We start from the raw sequence: 23,781 nt of genomic DNA on the forward strand, positions 1-23,781 counted from the left end.
TCTTCTAACAACCAGCTGCAAGGGAAATGTTCTAGGTAGAGAGGAGACGCCACCTTTCCCCCTTCTTTGCATGGCTGAAGACTCTGCACATGCTCTATGATTCCCCACTGAGTTAAAGGGGGAGGCGGTGCTTGCACTTGCTCAAAGTTGCAAAGGAGGAGGGGCAATTGTCTAATATTGCAGACCTTCCATGATGTGCCCCTGTATTCCAGGGATAGTCCTGGATTTACAGAAGCCGTCCCGGTTTGGTTTGATCCGAGTGTCCTGCTTTTCCTTTGGACAGTGATGGCGAACCTATGACACGTGTGTCAGACGTGACACGCAGAGCCCTCACTGCTGGCACACACCCCATCAGCCCATTCGCGCTGTTGTTGTTGTTGTTGTTGTCCCCCACCCCCATTTGTTCTCCCGCTCCTCCTCACGCTACAAGCTTGTCTTCGCTATTAAAACCCGGATCCTTTTTTGTTGTTGTTCCTGGTAGCCAGAGATTGGTTTTTTAAACCTTTCTGTGCTGTTTTTTCTGGCGCTCTGGCAGACGATGATTGGGTGTAACAGCGTTCATTTTTTTAACCCGTTCTATGCTGGGTTTTTTTGGCGCTTTGGCAGACTATGTCGGTGCTGCATGTTAGTTCCAGCGAAGGTATTATTCACCATTTATTTCTGTTCTCTTTCCTCCCCAAAAAGCGCAGCAGCTTTGGGGCACGCCCCCCAAAAAGCAAAGCAACTTTTGCACCCCCCAAAAAAACCTCCAAAACGTTGGTCAGCAGCTCCCCCCAAAAAGCTCAACAACTCTGGGCACTTTGTGATAAATAAGGGGTTTTTGGTTTGGTTAGGTTAAATAATTAGTTTTTGGTTTATTAAATACACTTATATATTACAATTATACATTTTTGTTATTTAAACTATAAATATCGCGAAATTATGGTTTTTTTCTTCCTCAAAAGTGACACACCACCTGAGTTATGCTCAGTTTTTTGGCGAATTTTGACACACCAAACTCAAAAGGTTACCCATCACTGCCTTTGGACATCCCTATTTTCATCAGAGAAATGTTGGAGGGTAGGGAGCTATGCAATCCTGGAGCCAAGCAGATAAATGACTTTATAACCTTCAGAAGACATCTGAAGGAAGCCCTGTAGAGGGAAGCTGTTTAATGTTTATATATATGTTGGAAGCTGCTCAGAGTGCCTGGGGCAACCCAGTTAGATGGGCAGCTCATCATCATCATCATGAATAGGATGTCCCTATTTTCATTGGCGAAATGTTGGAGGGTAGGGAGTTATGCGACCCCCCAGGCAAGGAAATACTGTACTGTACTGTAAAAAGCCCCTGAAGGCAGCCCTGTAGGGGGGAAGCTTTTTAAATGTTTAATGTTTTTATATACAGTATGTTGGAAGCTGCTTAGAGTGGCTGGGGCAACGCATTTAGATGGCAGGTTACAAATAAAATTATTATCGAATGGTTCGTCCTTCTTTTCACCGGAGAAATGTTGGAGATATTCCAGTTCCGGCTGCCTCTGCCGGGGACCAGGCCGCCCCCCACCCGGCCGGGGCTGCGCCGTCAGGCCCCCAACGCGGTGCCCCGGGCACCCGTAGCTCCGGCTCTTCCCGCTCCGCGGCGTCAGCCGGCCGGTCGCTCCGGATGCGGAAGCGGCACGTGGAGGGCGGAGAGCGGCAGGAGGAGGAGCCGGAGGCGGTGCCGTCGCTGCTGCAGCCCCGGCGGAGCGGAGCGTGGCGGCTGGTGGCGCGTCCGGGGCGGGGCGGCTGGCTGCCTGGCTGGCCGGGTCCCTCCTTCCTCCGCCCGCCCACGCCCCATCCGGCCTCGGCGCGGGGACCCGTTGGCCGCCGCCTCCTTCGCGCGCCCGGCCGAGAGAAAGAAGGCAGGCAGGCAGCCCCCTCCGGAGAGCGATGCCGCGCGCGCGGCGGAGGGCGACGTTGGCCAACCGGCCGCTCGGCTGATGCGCCCCGGAGGGAGGGCCGCGCCGGGCCCGGCTCGACGCCGCCGGTCGTGATCGAAGGGGCGGCCGCGCGGGAGACGCCGCCACCATGAGGCTCCGCATCTACAAGCGCAAAGTGCTAGCGCTGCTGCTCGCCCTGGCCGTCGCCGCGTGCGCCCTTGCGCTCTGGGGAGGCGCCGGAGAAGCCACCGGGGGAGGCAAGCGGGAGGACGATCGGGCACCGCCACCACCGCCGCCGGGAGACCAGCCCGTGGTGCCGGCCGGCAGCAGCAGCAGCAGCCTTCCCGCCCGGGCCGGGCAGCGGCTCCCCAACGCATCGTCTCCGGCTTGGCTCCCCGGGGAAGAAGCGGCCGCGTCGGCGCTGCTGGGCCCCAACCGGACGCTGCACTACCGCTCGCTGGTCTACCGGCTCAACTTCGACCAGCCCGTGCGCAACGAGGAGCGCTGGCGGGCGGCGACGTCGGAGGGCGGCGACGGCGCGGGCGCTTCCCCGGACGGCGTGGCGGTGGCGGTGGTGGTGCAGGTGCACGAGCGCGCCGAGCACCTCCGGCTGCTGCTGGCATCTTTGCGCCGCGCGCCGGGCGCCGAGCGGGTGCTGCTGGTGCTCAGCCACGACGTGTGGTCGGCCGAGCTGAACGCGCTGGCCGCGTCGGTGGACTTTTGCGCCGTGCTGCAGGTCTTCTTCCCGTTCAGCCTGCAGCTGTACCCGGGCGAGTTCCCCGGCACGGACCCGCGGGACTGCGCGCGCGACGTGGGCCAGGCAGCGGCGCTGCGCCTGGGCTGCCTCAATGCGCAGTACCCGGACGCCTTCGGCCACTACCGCGAGGCGGCCTTCGCGCAGACCAAGCACCACTGGTGGTGGAAGCTGCACTTCGTGTGGGAGCGAGTGCGCGCCCTGCGACGCCACCCGGGCCTCGTGCTCTTCCTGGAGGAGGACCACTACTTGGCGCCCGACTTCTACCACGTGCTGCAGCGCATGTGGGCCGCGCGCCAGAGGGACTGCCCTGAGTGCCAGGTGCTGTCGCTGGGCACCTACGCGCCCGTGCGGGGACCCTTCTCCGGCCGCGCCGACAAGCTGGAGCTGAAAACCTGGAAGTCCACCGAGCACAACATGGGCATGGCCTTTGGGCGGGACACCTACGAGCAGTTGATGGGCTGCGCCGAGGCCTTCTGCACCTACGACGACTACAACTGGGACTGGACTCTGCAGCACCTGACCGTCAGCTGCCTGCCGCGCTTCTGGAAGGTGCTGGTGCCCGAGATCCCCAGGGTCTTCCACACGGGCGACTGCGGCATGCACCACAAGAAGCAGTGCCAGCCCGCCGCCCAGAGTGCCAAAGTCGACGCGCTGCTCGATGCCAACCGGCAGCACCTGTTCCCCGAGACCATGGTGGTGGGCAAGAGGTACTCGCTGGCCCCGCTGAGCCCCCACGTCAAGAACGGCGGCTGGGGGGATATTCGGGACCACGAGCTCTGCAAAAGTTACCGCAGGTTGCAGTAAGCGGAGCCAGCCGTGGATAGAGCCTCGTGTGGGATCTATTATAGGCATGAGCCTGAAACCAGGGGGTTAAAATGTATTGATTGGTTTCTGCTTTAATGTGGACAGTGGTTATTACAGAGAGAGATAGGGGGAAAAAGGTGGTGTTTCTGAGGCAGAAAGGTCCTGTAGTGGAATGTTAAAAATAAACATGAATGCTACTTGTTTACTGGAAAGATATTGACAGTTTTTACCTAGGCCTTTTTATAAAGTGTTTGTGACACTTTCAAACAACCCTGAATTCCGTTTTTCTTTTGCAGTTTGGGTATCAAAGACAGTGGGTGGGGCGAGTGCCTAAGACAGGCACCCCCAAATTGCGGCCCTCCAGATGTTTTGGCCTACAATGCCCATGATCCCTAGCTATCAGGACCAGTGGTCAGGGATGATGGGAATTGTAGTCCAAAACATCTGGAGGGCCGAAGTTTGGGGATGCCTGGCCTAAGATGACCGAGGCCCCCTGTCCGCTACTCACAAGCCCCCCCCCCCAGTTGTGAACTGGTCAGCGGTTTCTGAACAACCCCTCACCCTCTCTCTGCCAACCACTTATCTTATTAGAGAGAATCAGTCATTCAGTATTCCATAATCTTGTACATGCTTGCTTGAAATTTGGTACCTTAATACCTGCAAAAGCCTTCTATTTTATTTGCTATGTGCTTATGAGAAATTTGGAAGTCCATTTCTTTTCACTTAAATGTAGAAATATGCAACTTTTTTTTTAGTTCTGCCAAAATAAAAAAAAACATGTTTTTTGTAATACAAGTCTTTCAGTGATCCGAAACAATCCCTTTTAATTTTTATAGTGCCAAATTAAAAGAACAGTTTCAACATTGTAATGGCGGCACCGTGCAATGATACAAAGTAAATTAACAACATAACATTTGAAGAACTGAACTGAAAACAATGACAACCATTTACCTCCTGTTACAGAAACAATTCAGGTTCCTGCGTAGGCAGCCCAGCTTAATGAATAATTAAAAATAGGGCTGGATGAAGAAAGAAAGGAGAGCATCCAAGAGCTAAAAGCCCCAAACAATATAAAAGCAACAGCATATGGAGAAGAGATATACTAATTGAGAGCCTAGTCTACATCTGTGTTAAGAGGCTCAGTAACCTTCAAAAGCCCTTCTTGATGAAAGAGCACAGATTTAATTTAACTATGTATTGAATGCTAGAGCACAATCCCATTAGAAAATTCTCCTGCACAAGTTCTTCGTAAAGTAAAAGGGCCTTGTGCAAAAGAACTTCCCAGTGGATTGTGCCCTTCCTTGCCTCTGGAAATATGCACCACCAAAGATGAAATCCATTTATATGTCCAAAATGTAACAAAGGCCCATTTTTGTATTGTGGTGCAGTAATACAAACAGCAGCAGCAAACACAAAATGGCAAAGTCCTCTCCAAGGCATCCCTTAGATCTGCAGCAAAACGCTTTATTGGTGAATTTTAGTGTGTTCCTAGATTTTACAGGACAATCCAATTAGTGGAAGCTACTGAGTTCTGTCTAACATAATTAACTGCTGAGTGTTTTCCAGAACTTGACTTTCTGGGATGCGAATGCGTTTCTTCAGGTTACAAGAGAGGAAAGACTTCATTAGGTTAGTCTCCCCTGCTCCATTTCAATTTTGAACATGCTAATTAATGTAGACAGAACTTCTAATTTAATGGCCTGAAGAGTGCTGATGTGTTTTCAAGCAAGTCTTAACTGAGAGTGGGTTCTGGTGAAATCTGTGGGACTGAGAAGAGGGTTACAATCCTGCTTCAACTGAGCACTGTTGAGCCCCCATGCAGATCGATGGGGGGAAATTCTTCCATTTAAAATGTGCTAAGTTTTAGCTTCAAGGTACCTGCTGCATGCAGGGTATTGATGCCTTTTGTTAAAACAACAGTTGGCACAAAAAAATCTTCCTGTAAAATGCAGGCAATTTCAAAAGCATCCAGCCTAGCTATGGTAGACAAATTAAGCAGAAGTTCTAGAATGGTCTTTGAACTCTGAAAACTAGTTTGGCTTACAGGAAACAAAAGACCTGAAACACCTTTCTGCTGCAAAACGTAGAGCTGGGAATAGATCTATGTAGCTGTTTGTGGGGTGTGCTATACTGTACTCTGTCCCAATGGCAGTGGAACTGCAACGGTTGGGTACAGGCCTGTCCCTCGGGGGCATGCTTACTTTGAAATCAATTCCGTTAAAATGAATAGGATTAACTTCCTGTGAATGCAGTTTACAATCTGGCTATGACACCCCAATCCAAAATAGATTGTGCTGCATACACAACCTTTGGATAAAGGTTTTGAGTTCCCCAAAAACCAGTTTTCATGCAAGCAGTTTTCATGAACAGAGCAACTTGGGGATTTATACTGGTTTTAGTATCCACCATGAAACCAAGCAAACTGGTTTTTGCCCAGCTGGTGCTGTTGCATTTCTATCTACCTGTTTGAAGGGTGCTTGTGGAGTGTGAAAGGGATGCCGAAAGGCAAGCCATACAAATTCACCCCAGAAAGTAATTGTGGCAGCACAAGTCGTTGTGAAATGTGAGGCTTCTGAGATGGGAGGACACTCCAAATAGTGGGTTGTTGTTGTGTTGGTAACCCCTTCCTGGAGTCCAGTCCTTTCAAATCTCCCAAATGGAAGTGAACATTTTTGAGCAGATGGGACCGGTGCTTAGTTTCCGCAAGACTTGTGGTTGGGGCTCTGCACCGTCCTTTTCCTGTGCTCTCTGGAGGAAATGCAAAAAGTAAAAACTTGAGGTTTTTCTTGCTGCAGAGCCCAGCTGGGAGCTCAGCACATTAATCCAGTTCATACAACAAGGCATTCTGAAAGGCGACTGCACAGTGCGTTGTGTGGCTGGTAATGTACTGCACACTTCCATCCCGCATGTCTGTTTCCTTTAACACAGGAGGAGCCGGCCTGCTCCTGCACTGGCCTTGGTTGTTCTGTGCTGACTCTGAATGCACACCTTCCCCCCCTCTGATTTGGCCAGGCTCCTCCCAGTTAAACTGGGCTTGTGGTGTGGACGTGGCTCTTTCCTCCTCCCTTGCAAAAGCACGTTTTGACTCCCGACACTCCCTTATCTGCTGTTTCCCAGGACTTGCCAAGCTGGGGTTGCTGGGGTCAAGCTCCAAACAATGGCCTGGTCCCCCGCCAACTTGGCCCATTGTTTCCATGGATGTAAGCAGAGCTGTTTGTGCGGGGCAGCTTTCTGCATCTGCCGAGAGTTCACTGCCATTTTCTTGTTCACCAACCTCTCCCTTGGGAGTAGCTTTTTCTTGCATTTTACAAAGCTCAAAGCCGTTCTGCTCCGGCGGCTGTGAAAAGAAAGGGGGAGAGCTGTTTGTTACAGTTGTAGGCTAAAGGTAGAGAGAAGCGTTGCTGAAAATGGTCTCAGCCACCAAACAGGAACAACCTGGGCTTCCTCCCAAACAGGTCTCCCTTATAAGTTTGTACCTTCTTGCAATGTTTCCAGTAAACAGGGCTGGAGGTTGTTGCAGGCCTGACCGTGGAACCTGACCTACAAAGCTCTGGGGCAAAGTTGCAGGAGTTCTGCCAGGTGGCTGCCCACTGTGTGCTCCTCACAGGAAGGAGGACTCTGGCTGGGTTATGCAAAATGCCTTGCGCTTGTCACAGAGCTGTAGTCACCCAATGGATCATGCACATTTCAGGGAAGGAGTCGCGGTTTCAGCCGAGGAGACTCAACGTGCATAAGTCATAAGTGGTGCACTAATTGGTTTTATTCTGATTACATGGTGTACTTGGACTTTCGACAAGGAACCTCACCAAAGACACCTCAGTAAGCTCATGGAATAATTGGAGAGGTCCTCTTGCAGATCAGGAATTGGTTACGTATCAGGAAGCAGAGAGTAGGAATAAATGGCCATTTCTCTGAATGGAGAGGTATAGAAAGTGCAGCCCCCCAATAACTGATACTGAGACCTATGCTTTTTAACTTCTTCATAAACAATCTAGTTTCCTAGCCCAGTTGCCTGGTGATGTTAAATTGTTCAGGGATAATGAAACAAAAGGAGATTGTGAAGACCAAACTGGGTGAATGGGTGGTAAAATGGCAAATGCAATTCAGTGCAAACAAGTGTAAAACAATGCATGTAGTCTAAATTAAGGCAAAGGGGTGTTGGAGCCTCAACACCTTGTTGAGGACAGCATCTAAATCCTCCAAGGACCCTACTTGCTAAGGACCCTCTTTGACAACGCCCACAAGTAGTCAATCATTGGTAGCCCAGCTCCCTATGCCAACATTCCTCCAATCGATCCTATGCAGCAGGACGGCCCACGTCCTATGCTGCTCAAAAGACTTTAGACCAGCTCTAATTTTCACTGGCAAATAAAGCAATCCTCTAAGATACAGAATAAGGCACAAACTCTTGCGGTGGCTGGCAGAGTAGCCTGGAGATGAGCAGCAGGTGGTTGCCAACCTCAATATTCTTGGCCTTGTGCAATCTAGGACACCAAGGGGGTCTGTGCTACGGTGCCGGCTGCAAATGTTAATGGAAAAAGCTCTTCTGCTCCAGTGCAGGACTGAGAAAAATGAGAGCATAGATAAGGGAAAACACACCACGTAGATACCAACCAAGAGGTCTGGTGTAGGCTGGAATTGCCATCCAAGTGATATGAAGCTCTGGTCTCCTTTCAATAATTAAATGTAGAAAATCAAATATTGATATTCATTGCAGTTGGCAAGTTTTCAACAGCTAGCTAACAACAGGTGCCAGACCCAAGGTAAACATGCAATGCAGCCTCTGAGGCTTCAAATGGAAGCTGTAAGTTGACAACACATACAAAGTGTGAGACTCTTTTAATTTACAGTTGGGGAATCATAAACACCCACAGAGTCCGTAAGCAGAGCTGGGCTACAAATACGGATGTTTGCTCTGTCTTTCATTTCATGCAGGCAATTAAAGAGAGTGCACCTCACAACCCACCCCCAGGAGCAAAGTCCAGACTGCGGCCTTGAACTTTCAGAGTCTGATCCAAGATACAGGCTGGCTGAGGCACATGATTATTGAAATAATATTTGCAAATGCAGCATGCGGAGCCACACAGTGTTTGGTCTATTTCAGCAAGAGATTACAACTCATTAGGATATACTATAGTTTTACAAACTTTAGAGTTCTTGTAATGATTCTGCAGATTAAGTTGGGGGGAGGGGAGGGGATTGCCATCCTAGAAACCCTCGTTCTGTGATGGGAATCTGACCATTTGTTACAGCAGGCTATTTGATCCTCTCCAAATGCAGTGGAACAGTGTGGTCTGTTCCGGGAGCAAGTTCATGGCCATTAGGAACACACTCTCTTGCTTATCCTAAATCTCCCTGCAATTCAAATTCAATGTTGCTTGTCCTGCATTGAGTTGAAGCCAAATTCTGGCCCATCTGCAGATTTTTGCACAAGCGTGGCAATCTCATTGGGACACAGAACATGCCCAACACACACATGCCAAGATGGGGGAGCTTAATATAGTGGAGTAGCAAGTAAGTTGCCATGTTTGCTGAACATTTAATTTGAAAGTTTTCAGAATCAATGAGCACCCTTAACGCACAGGTAAAAATATCCTTACAAGCAACAAGGTGTTGGGCAAATGGAACTGGAGACAGGTAAGACAGTGACTGGTTCCAGTGTTGTTCATGGATGATAAGGCAGGCCTGCTGAACAATGCCTTACCTTTAATCTGATCTGACTTTTGCCCTCTGAGACATCCAACACTTCAATTAATGGCTGATGTTCCATCTCAGACAGGCTGGAACAGGACATCCTCGAAAGACTGTCCAGAAACTCATCCACATTGTCTTCGGTGACAAACCACTTTTCCTGTAGGGGAGAAACAAGTACAAGGATTAAACCTTCCCTTTGATTACAAAACACCAGTCCTTAAGAGCCCCAAAGCTGCCGCAATCCCCAGCTCTCTGCTTCTCTTTAAAGCTGCCATTCTTAAAAAACGGCTGAAAACCTCGATCAGAAAGTCATACGCAACCAATTGGATAAGCAACAAGAAGATGTAGATTTTATCATGGGCTGACAGACTTCGTGTTAGTCAACAAAGTGATGCTTTCCTTAGGGTATTTCTATCTCCCTTTTCAAGCAATCTACTTATGTACAGTTGCCTGATTTTCAAGCAGCTCCTTTGGCCAAGCCTTTCATGGTGAGCTGCTGCATGCTTGCAGGTGATAATGCTTTCTCCGTATGCTGGTAAATGGCACAAGGGCAAGTTGTTTTCGTTTCCTTTTTCTGTGGTTAAAGCCTTTTTGCCAAGGCCCTTCTTCCTTGTGTGCATCTGTCTGAGGGGTGCCATGGAACTCCAATGAAAGGAAACACTTTCTTGGCAGTAACACCTGAACTCTCGAATGCCCTTGCTACACAGCCTTGCTTCCCTGGCACCCGCATCAGAGTCCTTTTGGCACCAGGCTAAGGTGTTTTTGCGCACAGAAGCATTTTAACCTTGTGTAGTACATTTTAATGATTGCCCATTTTATCTGTTGTTTCATTATTGTGCTTATGCTGTGATACACCCAACTGTACACCCGTCTGAAGGTCAGGATCAAGATTCAATATATACAATAACAGGCCAGTTCTATGTTAGGCTGCATACATTTTTTAAAGGCCTTTGAGCAAGACTCCAGGTGCAAAAGTGCTGCATTACTCAACCCCAAAAGACATTCACCAATGAGAGAGAAACAGAGGCCATGCAGATTTGTCAACCTTTTTTTCTGGCAAAGCGCCATCGCCTTCCACAACTGTGCAGTGAGGAGAAATTCAACAGGTGAAGCTTTTTACACATGGGGTAAATGAACTGGGCCAGGTGACAATAAAATCTTCAGCCATTGAATTTTTGCTTGCCATACAGTTGTAAAAAAAAAAGTAGAGCAGATCCCCTTTGAGGAAATGTTGCAACATTTGGGACTTTTCAGTTTAGAGAAAAGGCAATGGCGCCCAAAGCTGTTTTCTGGATTGCAGGTACATGCATGCTTTGTCCTGGAGCCAAAAGGCCAGGGGCTGCCACTTCCTCAAACTCAGGGGATGGTTGGGAGAAGCCGCTGAAGAGCTCCAGCTAGAAGAAAACAGCAAATGGAATGGATGCCCCAAGGAGCTCCTTGGATCCGGCCTTTAAAGCTAAAGTAAACTGCCCAGGTTCACTGATGAAGGAAACTGCCCAGTAGGGAATTTCACTTTCCTTATTTGTGCCCATGTTCCCTGTCTGCACATCACTGAAAGAGATGGGTCCACATGCTGTCCTGGTTCACCTATAATGCTGAACTGTAGTTTGATAATAACAATAACAGTTTTATTATCTACCGTGTTTCTCATATTATAAGACATGTCTTATATTTATTTTTTCCTCAAAAAAACACACTATGGCTTATTTTCAAGGGATGTCTTATTTTTTTCCTCCTCCTCCTGCTGCGGCCGGCATTGCTGCTGCGCCTATCACTATGTCTTATTTTCGGGGTATGGCTTATATTCCTTGAATGCTAAAAATCCTGCTATGGCTTATTTTATGGGTATGTCTTAAAATATGAGAAACAGGGTATACCCTGCCAATCTCCCCTGCGCTCTCCCTCCTCCAGTACAAACACGAGGAAGAAATCAGAAGTGATTGCTTCCATCTGCAGATAACCATAATGACTCATGTCCAAAGCAAGGGAAAACTGTGATGAATGTTAACTATATTTCAGAGGAACAAGCCTCCTTCAAAATGCAGTAGATTAACTATAGTCCTCAGTTTGGACAAAATAAGTAATTACAGTTGGTTGAAAACAGAAGCAAGACCTTCCCATTTCCTTGTGGTTTTTCCAGAGGAGAGTGAGGTGCCAGAGGCTCCCCCAGACTCATTCTCATAACCTTACATCAGGGTCACCACTGTTTCAGAGTTAACAAACCCCACACATGTGCCCTTGGAACATGTCACTCTCAAGAAACTTCATATACAGTATATTAAATTACATTTTTATTTCATAATATTTATAGGATGACTTTATGAGCAGAACTCATTCAATGTGGCTCGCAGCCTTATAAAAATACAACTTCCGACAAGAATATTATAAATAAAAAACTTCTAATAGAACCACAATGTTAAGAAAACCTGCAATAATAAATACATGTCCATCCCAGAAATAACACACAAACCCATCAACCAACGGAAGGCCAATGGCAAGATGCAATATATATCACTCATAGGCAAGTCACTGAACCCAACTGGGCATATTGAGAATATTGCACAAAACCACAATAATGCTGTATATCTAGGACTTAACACTATATGTCAGCACTATGGCATGTTGGGCATTAAATGAAAACAACTAATAAAGCACATTTTGGGTTCACAATAGTCTTTGGAGGAATTGCCAATGGTAAGTGTGGCAATCACACAGGGACCCCTGGACATTTCACAGTCGATTGATCCCTTTGCCACCACGGTAACTCGCTGCCACCAACCAGGGGCTTCCTGGTAATCACGGAGTCCAGTCAGGGATTTTAAAGTGAACCAAAACTTCAGTTTATTTCTGACAAGTATAACAAGCGTATGTGTGAGGGGGAAGAGCTACCGACAGCCCCCTCCCATCTTGAACACCAGCACCTCCCCTAGCGGGGAGGGGGAGACTTCGAGTGGTGAGTTAGGAAGTGGAGATAGGAGCATGAGTACCCTAGCGGAGCCCAGGCACCGCCGGGGAGGGAACAGGGGAGCAGGGAGACGTTGGGAAAGAGGCCGATCCCACCGACGCCGGAATTGCGCAGGAAGCGCCGGGGGAGGAGATTCAGTATGCCAAGATTATTATGCTGGAGGAAAACGCGCGAACCGCCATTCGGAGATTCTGTGGGAGACTAACAACATGTATTAACTACCTGTAAATAGCACTGTTGATTAGCACTGTAAATACACAGCACCAATAAAAGGATAAAATGCAGAGCTGTGTAGAGTCGTTACTCTGAAGTAGCCTACACCAGGCCCCTGTGACAGTATGGTTCCAAAGATGGTGTTCAGTCAATATTGTAACTTAGTTCTATACCAGGGGTCAGCAAAACTTTTTCAGTAGGGGGCCGGTCCACTGTCCCTCAGACCTTGTGGGGGGGCCGGACTTTTTTAGGGGAAAATATGAATGAATTCCTATGCCCCACAAATAACCTAGAGATGCATTTTAAATAAAAGGACACATTCTACTTATGTAAAAACATGCTGATTCCTGGACTGTCCGCGGGCCGGATTTAGAAGGCGATTTGGCCGCATCCGGCCCCCGGGGCCTTAGTTTGGGGACCCTGTCCTATACCGACCTTCCACCCTCAAGTTCACAATTCAACCAACCTCCTCCCAGTTCCCAGCCAGAACTGTATAGGTTCTTATTTGTTCCTTTCAGACGCTGACTGTCACTGACTCAGATTTACTTTCTCACACAGCTTAAACCAGTGATGGGCAACCTTTTGGTGTGTCAAAATCCGCCAAAAAAACTGAGTATAACTCGGGTGGTGTGTCACTTCGAGAAATAAACCATAATTTTGCGATATTTATAAGTAACAAAAATGTATAATTGTTTCCCCTTTTAAAAAAAAGGAAAAAGGGGAGGAAAAAATTATTAGTTTTTTTAAAAAATTAAAAATTTTAAAAGGGAAAAAAATAAGGCAAAACCCAGAGGTCTTTCCGAGTGGGACTCTGGGCTCAGGCCTTCCTCCAACGGGTCTGCCGCTGGGGCGGGGGTAGGCTCGGGTTGGGCCTGTGCCTCCTCGTGGCCCTCTTCAGCCCACCTCTCGCCTCACTCGGCTATGCTTGCGTAGCGGCGGGGCAACAGGGAAGGGGTTTCAGCTTACTTGGGTGTCTCTTCTCTCTTCCCGGGATGGCGGCGAGGTGGCGGCGGTGGCGGCAGCAAGGTCGGGGTCGGGGTTCTTCTCCCTCCTCTGAGGGCCCCCTCCTCTCCCTTGAGGCGGGGGCAACGGTGATGGCAATGGAGCAAGCAGACCCGTTCTCCTTTGCCGGGGCTTCCTCTTTCCTCCTCCAGCCTCTGGAGTGCCTTGAGGCTGTCTGTCAGGTTCGCGGGGCGGGGGTGGGGTCCCGCAGCTCCCCGGTTGCTGCACTGGTGGCCCCCAGTGTCCAGACGGTGGCGGTGGCAGTTTTGGTGGCTCGGGAGCCCGTCCAGCAGCTCCTGCAGCGCTGGTCACTTTCAGGAGCTCCGCGGCTCCGTGCCGACCGCCATCTTGCCTTGCCGGAAGTCCACAAGGACCCTAGAGATGCGTCGCCTGTGGCATTCCGCCGCCGGCCGGAAGTGAGATCTCGTCATGTGGCCACGTGTCACCGAAAATGGCTATGCGTGTCAGTGCTGACACACGTGTCATAGGTTCGCCATCACTGGCTTAAACCAACCCACAGACTCCCCTCAGCTCAACAACCACAACTCTCTCTTCTCATCTAATCTCATCTCATCATCATCTCATCTCATCTAAATCTCAACTCTCCCCCCCCCCAGGTCTTGTCTTATACTCTCATTGACTCCGCCCCCTGGGTTCTCATTGGCTTTACATTTAACCCTTTCACACACATACTGGGGATGACACCACTCTCTTCATAGGCAAACGCCACAGTAAGAAATAAAACTAACAGACCCATTTTTGCCCCATTATCAACAATACCCAGTGCTGAGTTATTAGAATCGAAAGTTTCTCTCCAGCAGACTGCAGGCATTTTAAAAGTAGGTCATGCGCTGGATCTAAATTAAGTTAAGGTGCCTTTATGGTGAATTCAGGAAACAGGTTCAAAAGAAACTTAGATCTCAGAGCCTCTCTGCCTTTTTTCAAATCCTGCTGCAGAGGAGATCAGCTAAAGTCAGAGTCTCTACGGCAATGCAAGATGAAAGCCACAAAGGGGGGGGGGTGGTGGTGGGGAGTCTCCTATGCATAAGGTATTAGCAATGGCCAGAATTAAGACATCTCCAGAAAGGCTTTCAGCAGCTTAATCAAAAGGTTAATAACTTTGGTGACACAAGTTTCCTATACCAGGAAGACGGCAAATGAAACTTAAATATTAATGGCGTCTAGAAAATGATGGTGCTTTTTATCAGCAGTTAAATCAGTAACAATTTTGATGGGTAGATTTTTCTTTTCTTTTCAAAATGTATTCTCTATTCTTTATTCTAGGGACCCAGGTGGCGCTGTGGTTAAACCACTGAGCCTAGGGCTTGCTGATCAGAAGGTCGGCGGTTCAAATCCCTGTGACGGGGTGAGCTCCCGTTGCTTCGTCCCAGCTCCTGCCAACCTAGCAGTTCGAAAGCACGTCAAAATGCAAGTAGATAAATAGGAACCGCTACAGCGGGAAGGTAAACGGCGTTTCCATGTGCTGCTCTGGTTTGCCAGAAGCGGCTTTGTCATGCTGGCCACATGACCTGGAAGCTGTACGCCGGCTCCCTCGGCCAATAATGCGAGATGAGCGCGCAACCCCAGAGTCGGTCACGACTGGACCTAATGGTCAGGGGTCCCTTTACCTTTACCTTTATTATTTATTCTAGTTTCTGTGATGCAACAAGATGGCAAAATGACTTGAAATGACCCTGGGTTTATTTCCTCCTGTCATTCCCATTTTCGAATACCATGTTACAATAAATATTCTAATCCCAGTTCTATATTCGTTATACCCCTCTGCTTTGACAAATAATGCTTAGATAAATAGAAACTTCCAAAGCAAAGGTCAACAACGGCACCAAAGCAAACATCTACAAACCACTGAAAATTAGTACGTAACAGCATGCGGGGCCTCCTTTACTTTTAGCACTGCTTGGTTTATGCCAATGTTTCAAAACACTGGTTACAGGTAGGTAGCCGTGTTGGTCTGGATCGAAGTAAAATAAAAAAATTCCTTCAGTAGCACCTTAAAGACCAACTAAGTTTTTATTTTGGTATGAGCTTTCGTGTGCATGCACACTTCTTCAGATACAGTGAAATGGAAATTTCCAGGCACTTATGTAGAGAAGGGGTGGGGAGGGGTGGGGATGGGGAGGGGGGATCACTCAGAAGGGTGGTGGAAATGGGTGATTGACTGACTGATAGCTGTTGATGACCGCAAACGACTGCAAATGGTTTTGCATGAAAAAGCAAGGGTTGAGATGGCTGAAGATCGCTTATCATGTATAATGAGATAAAAATCCGATATCTCTGTTCAAACCAGGTCCCTCCATGGTTTTGAGCTTGGTGATAAGTTGCAATTCTGAATTCTGAATTGCAACTTATCACCAAGCTCAAAACCATGGAGGGACCTGGTTTGAACAGAGATATCGGATTTTTATCTCATTATACATGATAAGCGATCTTCAGCCATCTCAACCCTTGCTTTTTCATGCAAAACCATTTGCAGTCGTTTGCGGTCATCAACAGCTATCAGTCAGTCAATCACCCATTTCCACCACCCTTCTGAGTGATCCCCCCTCCCCATCCCCACCCCTCCCCACCCCTTCTCTACATAAGTGCCTGGAAATTTCCATTTCACTGTATCTGAAGAAGTGTGCATGCACACGAAAGCTCATACCAAAATAAAAACTTAGTTGGTCTTTAAGGTGCTACTGAAGGAATTTTTTTATTTCAAAACACTGTTTTGCATCTTACAATGTTTTTTAACAGTTTTATGTGCTAGCGGGGTGTACTTTTAGCGAGTTGTTTGTTGGCTGCTCTGAGCATTTTCAAACAGAAAGGCAGGATGAAAAGAGCTTTGAAATAAACTGAACAAATAAAATCTGGTGACAAATGTGGAAATGTGGACTTAATTTAATCAGATATTTATAAAGGATAGGAAATGGAAGAACTGACTAATTTGCTCCACAGTAGGGAGGAAACTAGCTAGACAAGGGGTCAGCAAACTTTTTCAACAGGAGGTTGGTCCAATGTCCCTCAGACCTTGTGGGGGCCAGACTATTTTTTTTGGGGGGGGGGGGAATGAACAAATTCCTCTGCCCCACAAATAACCCAGAGATGCATTTTAAATAAAAGCACACATTCTATTCATGTAAAAACATGCTGATTCCCGGACCGTTCGCGGGCCAGATTGAGAAGGCGATTGGGCCAGATCCGGCCCCCGGGCCTTAGTTTGCCTACCCATTAGCTAGACCAATACAGTGGTACCTCAGGTTAAGAACTCAATTTGTTCCAGAGGTCCGTTCTTAACCTGAAACTGCTTTTAACCTGAAGCACCATTTTAGCTAATGAGGCCTCCTGCTGCCGCCGCACTACCAGAACACTATTTCTGTTCTCATCCTGAAGCAAAGTTCTTAACCTGAGGTACTACCGTGTTTCCCCATTTTTAAGACACCGTCTTATAACCTTTTCTTCCTCAAAAAAAACACAGGGTGTCTTATTTTCAGGGGATGTCTTTTTTTTTTAATTAGGCATTCAGAGAGGGGTGTTTTTTGCTTTGTGATTGTCTAAGAGTTGCTCCTTGTTACACTATTTTGCAATAGAAAAAGAAGAGGCTAAAAGAACTGCTTTATACAGGTCTGCGTGAAACCTTTATGAGTTGTGCATGATTGCCCCATCCCAGTGTTGCTAAAGAGAGAGCTGTCCATTTATTTCTCCTCTCTGCTTCCTGTTCCTTAACCACTTACTTACTTTCAAGAGGACCTCTCCTCTGATCTCACGACAGCTAAGCTTAAAAAGGAGTTTAATGCTACTGTCTATCTGAAGTATTGACTAGCCTAGAGCAAAGCTAGCACCAAATACTTCCATCCTAGCAACACACTGTAGATCCATTCAGATGACTAAAGCTGATTTGGGAAACTGGGCATTAAAATGGAATTAACACTGTGGGTGTAGTTTTATGGGGAAAGTATGTATTATTAACTAAGGGGGATTTATTACTTACAAAATGGCTTGGAACCCATCTGTCTAATACAGCATTGCTGAATTACAAATAGATGGAAGGAACATCTTTTTTTAATCAATCTGAATATCTTTTAGCTGGCATTCTAAACGTTTGGTTTGCATAAGATCCTGGATGGTTCAGTTGGTTACAGTCTGGTGCTGATAATGTCAAGATTGCAAGTTTGCTTCTCCGTATGGGACAGCTGCATATTCTTGCATTGCAGGGGGTTGGACAAGATGACCCTCAGGGTCCCTTCCAACACTTCAAGTCTATGATTCTATGGTTGTACCCTGACGTGTGAGCCTCCTTCAGTTCCAGTTTGAAGAGTAAACACACAGGAATTCCTCCCAGGTGAAGAAGAGTGAGATACAGTCTCTGGTCTGTCAGTGCCACCATGTGTAAGTGAAAAGGAATCCTGCTTTAAAACATTTATGTAGGTTGCCTTCTCACAGCACTAAAAACCAAGCCCTGCTTCTTGGGGGAAACATACAGAGCAAGGAACTTCATTGTCTATCTGCTGGTGGTGACAACGAGAGCAACAATTTCCCCGATCTGAAAAGCAAACCGTGTTTCACCATGGCAACCCCCTTAAACGTCCATGTGCCAAAACAATTCTAGTTGGCATTTCTCCACTCATTTGGAAAACATCAAGAACTGGCAATTTTCCTCTGTTGCCAGCAAAGCATGAAACTAACTGCTCAGTTTTGGAAAGGAAAAACTAGACAAACATGTAATCTGTGGATTGACAGAAACAAAGGATACCAGAAGAACCCTCGCACCACAGAAAAATACCAAGGCATGGGGAAACCCAAAAGATTTCACAGTAACATGTGTGCCATTTTAGAACATGCAAGATACAAGTAAAGGAGTATAAAACTATTTATGTGCTTATTACTAATGGTATCAGCTTGGAAATTCTGGAAACCACAACTGTATGTTACTCACAAAACTGTGGTGTTAGGAGAAGGGTCGTTTTTCTTTTCTGTGGATTATATTTTACATAAAGTTTTTCATGTAGATTAGCAGAAACTTTTATTTTAGTCTGCATTTCTTAGCTTATGTGCAGTCATTGTATCATACAGTAATGCAGGGGGCAGCAAATTACAAGAGCAGGCGCAGGCAAAAATCACAATGCAGGAGAAACCGTGAAGCCAGCCAGTGGCGCTACCTAACTTCATCTTTATTTCAGACATTGTCATACATTGGTATATTGTGATGTTGGAAACCAGGTATCGCCCAGCCCTGGCTTATACACTCTGCCTCCACAGTCATGGGGACATTTGAAGCTTCCGCTTCCATTTTCTATTCACCACAGTTTAGTGTTATGTCCAAACACAGAATGTAATTAATATTATTTATGGTTTACTCCAGGCATCCCCAAACGTCGGCCCTCCAGATGTTTTGGACTACAATTCCCATCATCCCTGACCACTGGTCCTCTTAGCTAGGGATCATGGGAGTTGTAGGCCAAAACATCTGGAGGGCCGCAGTTTGGGGATGCCTGGTTTACTGAAACAATTCTGATTCATAAACCATGTTTTGAATTTGGTTTGTTTTATTAAACCAGACATCATCAACCTTTTTAAGCCTGTTGTGAGCACCAAATACAAACAGCAACCAAGGACAGAGCTCAATCTATCCTACTGACTAGCACAAGAGAATGCTTCTTTCAAGTTTAATTTCAGTAGGGGGAGGAGACCCTGTAGGCACAAGGGAAGGTCTCTGTGGGTGCTGGTGAACATAAGAGGACCCTCCTGGATCAGGCCAATGATCCATGTAGTCCACCTTCCTGTTCCCACAGTGTTCAACCAGATGCATATGAGAAGCCTGAAATCAGTTGATACAGTATATCAGTTTCTTGTAGGGCAGTAGTTCCCAATTGGGGGTCTACATAACCCACCTGGGGGGGGGATCCTGTGGCACCATTCACATAAAAAAACCTACCATAGAAATATCAAAATAGGAGCTCCATGGCTTGCCTTTTGAAAAACAGGGGGTCTGCAGTACTAAGCTAATTGAGAACCACTGTTGTGGGGAGTAGAATCCCTTCCCTTCTTGATTCATACACATATCAACACATGATTAGCACAAGAATTATGGAATAGAGAGACAACAATCCAGACTAATTTCCCCAAGAGTCATTCTAATATTGAGCAAGTTGCTCCTAACTGTGCATAAAAAAATTAGTGTTATTAATTCTTTCTTGCAAGGGTTGGCTTTCATTTTGACTACAGTGGTACCTCGGTTTATGAACACAATTGGTTCCGGAAGTCTGTTCATAAATCCTAAGAATGGAAGAAGAACCTTGCTGGATCAGGTAAAAGACTCACGAGTCCAGCATCATGCTGTCCACAGTGGTCAACAAGATGCCTCAGGGAAGCCCAGCAGCAAAACATGAGCACAAGAGCACTCCTTATCACTGGCCTGGCAGCGGGCATAAGAAATACAGTAGCCTTATACTGTACTCCACATATTTGTCTAGTCTCCTTTTAATGCTATCCAAATTGTTGGCCATCAATACATCTTGTGGGAGCAAATTCCATTGTTTAACTATGCACTGTGTGAATTATGGTGCTGGAGGAGACTCTTGAGAGTCCCATGGACTGCAAGAAGATCAAACCTATCCATTCTGAAGGAAATCAGCCCTGAGTGCTCACTGGAAGGACAGATCCTGAAGCTGAGGCTCCAATACTTTGGCCACCTCATGAGAAGAGAAGGATCCTTGGAAAAGACCCTGATGTTGGGAAAGATTGAGGGCACTAGGAGAAGGGGACGAGAGAGGGCGAGATGGTTGGACAGTGTTCTTGAAGCTACGAACATGAGTTTGACCAAACTGCGGGAGGCAGTGCAAGACAGGAGTGCCTGGCGTGCTATGGTCCATGAGGTCACGAAGAGTCGGACACGACTAAACAACAACAAGTGTGAACCCCGAGACCTTTCTGTTGCTCACACATTTAACAAGGAGCCTAGTGGGGAAAGTGTTGGGAGACCCACATTCAAATTCTGCTCAGCCATGAGGGTCACTGGTGATGTGGGGCCTATCACATTATTAGTCTCAGCATAACTTACCGGTACTTCAAAGTGTAGTTGCAAGAATAAATTTATGGGATAACAAGTGAGTGCGCAATGCCCCAAGTAGAAGAAGAGCAGATTAAAAATGAAATAAGGGCCTCAAAAATAAACCCTTGATTCTGCTACACCCTGAGGGTGAGAGTGATATGAAATATAGTTTTACCTGCAATGAATCACCATTTGGGCCGAAATACATCTTTCTCCAAAGTCCAGCGGTCTCGAGAGACTTGGTGAGGGCAATAACAGCATTATCGAGGGACACATCAAGTCCAAACTCAGGGGGACTCAGTCTGTTTTCTAGAGGAAACTGCAAGAGCAATGTATAAGAAGCAAAGTCTTTGCTGGCAAAGCTAACTCTGTAGCAATTTGTTCCAACTTCCCCCTTGAGGCTCTGGGGAACAATGCCTGGCACCTGCAAGATCAGTCTCAAGGAGTTTTCATCCTGAGTGCATTGGAAAGGGGGGCACCGGGCAGCTGTGCTTGCAGGGGGCACAGGAGAGTCAAGGCAGCTAGTAGGGCTTTTGGCAGAATCTGGATCAACGGTGGGGCCCTCCGTGGGCTGCAGAGGAGAACCTGAGGTTATGTTTGCAGGACACGGAGAGGCAGGTGCAGAAATCTGCACGATGCTAGTGGTACTGGGGCACACTGGTGGCACAGGAATCTCACTTCTTGTCGAGGGCATCGGATCCTCATCTACATTAGAGCAGTCCAGACCCGACTGGGTTGCCACAGAATGGTCCAGGCCGTCACAGCGGGACACAGGTGGAGGAGCCACGATGCCACTGGGGCTCGGCGAGGGCACCACGTCGCTGGTGACATGGGTGCTTTCGTTCAGATCCATGTCGGCGCAGAGGAGCCCCTGACTTACTCCTGCAACAGGGACGGGTAGCTCCGCAGTGCTGTCCACGCACGGATCTTCACGCGGCGCAGTAGGCAAACCCACGGCGCCGATGCTGCCGCCAACGCCGGCGCACGTCGGGACCGTCGGACGCGTGTCCTCGCCGCGCGCGGGAGCCTCCGGGTCGCTTTCCGCGGGAGCCTCCGGGTCGCTTTCCGCGGGAGCCTCCGGGTCGCTTTCCGCGGGAGCCTCCGGGTCGCTGGCACGGGGGATCCGAGGACCGTCGGAATCGTTCTTACCCGGACACGTGGAGGAGTCGGGCTCGGGAGCGGCCGGAGCTCTTTCCGCAGCGCACACCGGCCTCGCCTCCACGTGGGCGGCGAGGGGCGTTTGCTTCGTGTTGTTCGTGGCTTGGATCGGGGCGCAGCTTTCGGATACCGGTGGCGGCTCCTCCTCTTCCTCCCTTTCTTCTTCTTCTTCCTCCTCCTCCTCCTCCTGGAGGCCTTGCTCGCTGCAGTTGGGGCTCCCCTGCTCGGTGTTGGCCGGCGGCAGGACGGGCAGCACGACCACCAGCTGCCTTTTGGCCTTGTTGAAGGTGGCCTTGCCGGCGGCCTCGTCCACGGCGTAGGGCAGCGGCAGCCGCAGGCTGTAGGCGGCCGGGCGCCGCGACTCGAGCTGCAGCTCCCGCCCGCGGACCTCGAGCTGCGCCTGGGCGGCCGAGCTGAGGCAGGGCAGCTCCACCGTCACCACCAGCTCGCGAGGGACCGGGCTGGGCGCCGAGTCGCGGCTGCAGCGGTAGTCCTGCAGGTCCACGTACGAGCGCTGCCGGAGGGTCCAGCGCGGCGTGGTGGCCGCCGGGACCGGGACCGGCTCGGGCGTCGGCCGCGGGGGCTCGGCTTGGCGAGGCGGGTAGGCGTAGGGCGTGGGGAAGGGCGGCAGCGGCGACGAGCAGCTCTCTTCTTCTTCCTCTCCGCTTCCCGTGGCCGGGGCGCCCCCGGGCAGCGGCGTCCGGAGCAGCGTGGCCTGCGGGACTCCCTTGTACTTGGTGCCCCGCAGCGGCACGGCGTTGGCGCGGTCCAGGCCGGGCGAGAAGTGGCTCTCCACCGCCTCCAGGGCCGTGTCGCTCACCAGGCGGCGGAAGCGGGCCGAGCGGGCGGCCAGGCGGAGCGCGTCCGGGTGGAAGAGCACGTCGTAGACCAGGCGGGGCGGCCCTCGCGGCTCCCCGGGCCGGCGCCGGCTGCCCAGCTCCTCCCGGGCCGGCGCCAGGCAGTGCGGCAGCGACCAGCGGCTCCCGCCGGGCTCCGGCCGCGACTCGGGCCTCGCCACCAGCCCGTTGCCGCACACGTTGACGTAGCAGCGGCGGGAGCCGGCCTGGCTGGTCCGCAGCACCCAGCCGGGCTCCGGGTGCAAGAAGCGCGCCTCGACGCCCCGCTGCCGCTCCAGGGCCGACACCTCCGCCTCGTACACGGCCCGCTGCGCCGGGTCGCTCAGCTCGGCCGCGTAGTCGGCGAACAGCTTCCGGAAGCCCTCGTCCTGGAAGGCCTTGGTTAGCCGCTCCACCTCGTCCCCCGTCAGCTCCAGGTCTTCCAGGCTCGAGCGGCCCGCCATGACCACCCTCGGAAAGCGACCGGGGAAGAAGGATGAAGCGCGGCCACCGACCCGCACGGCCGTTGCTATAGAAGCGACCCTAACAAGATGGCGGCGGTGGCGCGGACCGTCGCCATGGAGACGGAGGCCGGCAAAATGGCGGCGGGGATGGCGGAGGCCGCCGTTGCTATAGAGACGACCCCGGCAAAATGGCGGCGGCGGAAAGCAAAATAGGAGGCCGCAGTCGCTGTAGGCATCTTCACACCGCCCAATGAAATATTTGGGGGTGACGCACACCCCGCAAGTGTCTCTTGTGCCTCACCTCCCTGTCTGTCCTAGCGGCTCGGAGGTTCCTGCCGCATAGTTCTGAAAGGGTTAACAGCAGCAATGGAGCTGCCGTCCCTAGAGCGGCAGGGAAGTGTGAAAGAGAGGAGCTTCCGTTCCGTCTCGCTTTCCGTGTGCGGGTCTGTGCTTCTTGGCAGAGGCTCTGGAGGCGGGGACTGGGGAGGAGCTGGCAGATCGTAGGAGCCAAGTTCTAAGGGCCAATGTCCCTTCCTCCCCCCCGATAAAATATTTGCGGGTGCCGCCCCCCAAATTGATTATCCTTGCCTTTCAAATAGGGTGTGCCAGATCAAGCAGCAGAATCGGAGCGGGCGCTGGGGCAAAGCGGTGCAAATGCGACTTCCCACCCTGAGCAGCTAAAAGGCACTGGAGAAATGTTTTCTCTTGCATTGAACGGCCTCTGGCCTGATCCTGCAAGCTCTTCTGTTCAAATAAACCAGAATGAACACTCAATTTCCCCAGCAGCTTAATAAAAACCGCAGAAGCCCTTCACTAACCTGCTAAAACTAAATTAAAAAATTCCTTCCAGCAGCACCTTAGAGACCAAACATGTTTGTCATTGGTATGAGCTTTTGTGTGCATGCACGCTTATTCAGATACACTAATGGTACAGTTCTAT

At 49.5% G+C, this 23,781-nt stretch overlaps 2 protein-coding genes across 2 annotated transcripts; one reads left to right on the forward strand and one right to left on the reverse strand.

Moving 5' to 3' along the window:
* The first annotated feature begins 1,753 nt into the window (after positions 1–1,753).
* On the forward strand, positions 1,754–3,659 carry MGAT2 (alpha-1,6-mannosyl-glycoprotein 2-beta-N-acetylglucosaminyltransferase). Its single transcript, XM_035140756.2, has one exon. The coding sequence runs from the start codon at positions 2,046–2,048 to the stop codon at positions 3,456–3,458; it is 1,413 nt and encodes a 470-aa protein (XP_034996647.2). The 5' UTR covers positions 1,754–2,045; the 3' UTR covers positions 3,459–3,659.
* Positions 3,660–4,263: 604 nt separating this feature from the next.
* DNAAF2 (dynein axonemal assembly factor 2) lies at positions 4,264–22,937 on the reverse strand. Its single transcript, XM_060269506.1, has 3 exons — positions 20,559–22,937; positions 9,163–9,309; positions 4,264–6,795 (listed from the first exon to the last, which is right to left on the reverse strand). The coding sequence occupies exons 1-3, from the start codon at positions 22,839–22,841 to the stop codon at positions 6,277–6,279; spliced, it is 2,949 nt and encodes a 982-aa protein (XP_060125489.1). The 5' UTR covers positions 22,842–22,937; the 3' UTR covers positions 4,264–6,276.
* Between the last annotated feature and the right edge of the window lie 844 nt (positions 22,938–23,781).

Source organism: Zootoca vivipara, chromosome 1 (assembly GCF_963506605.1).
Source record: "Zootoca vivipara chromosome 1, rZooViv1.1, whole genome shotgun sequence".
Classification (NCBI taxonomy): Eukaryota; Metazoa; Chordata; class Lepidosauria; order Squamata; family Lacertidae; genus Zootoca; species Zootoca vivipara.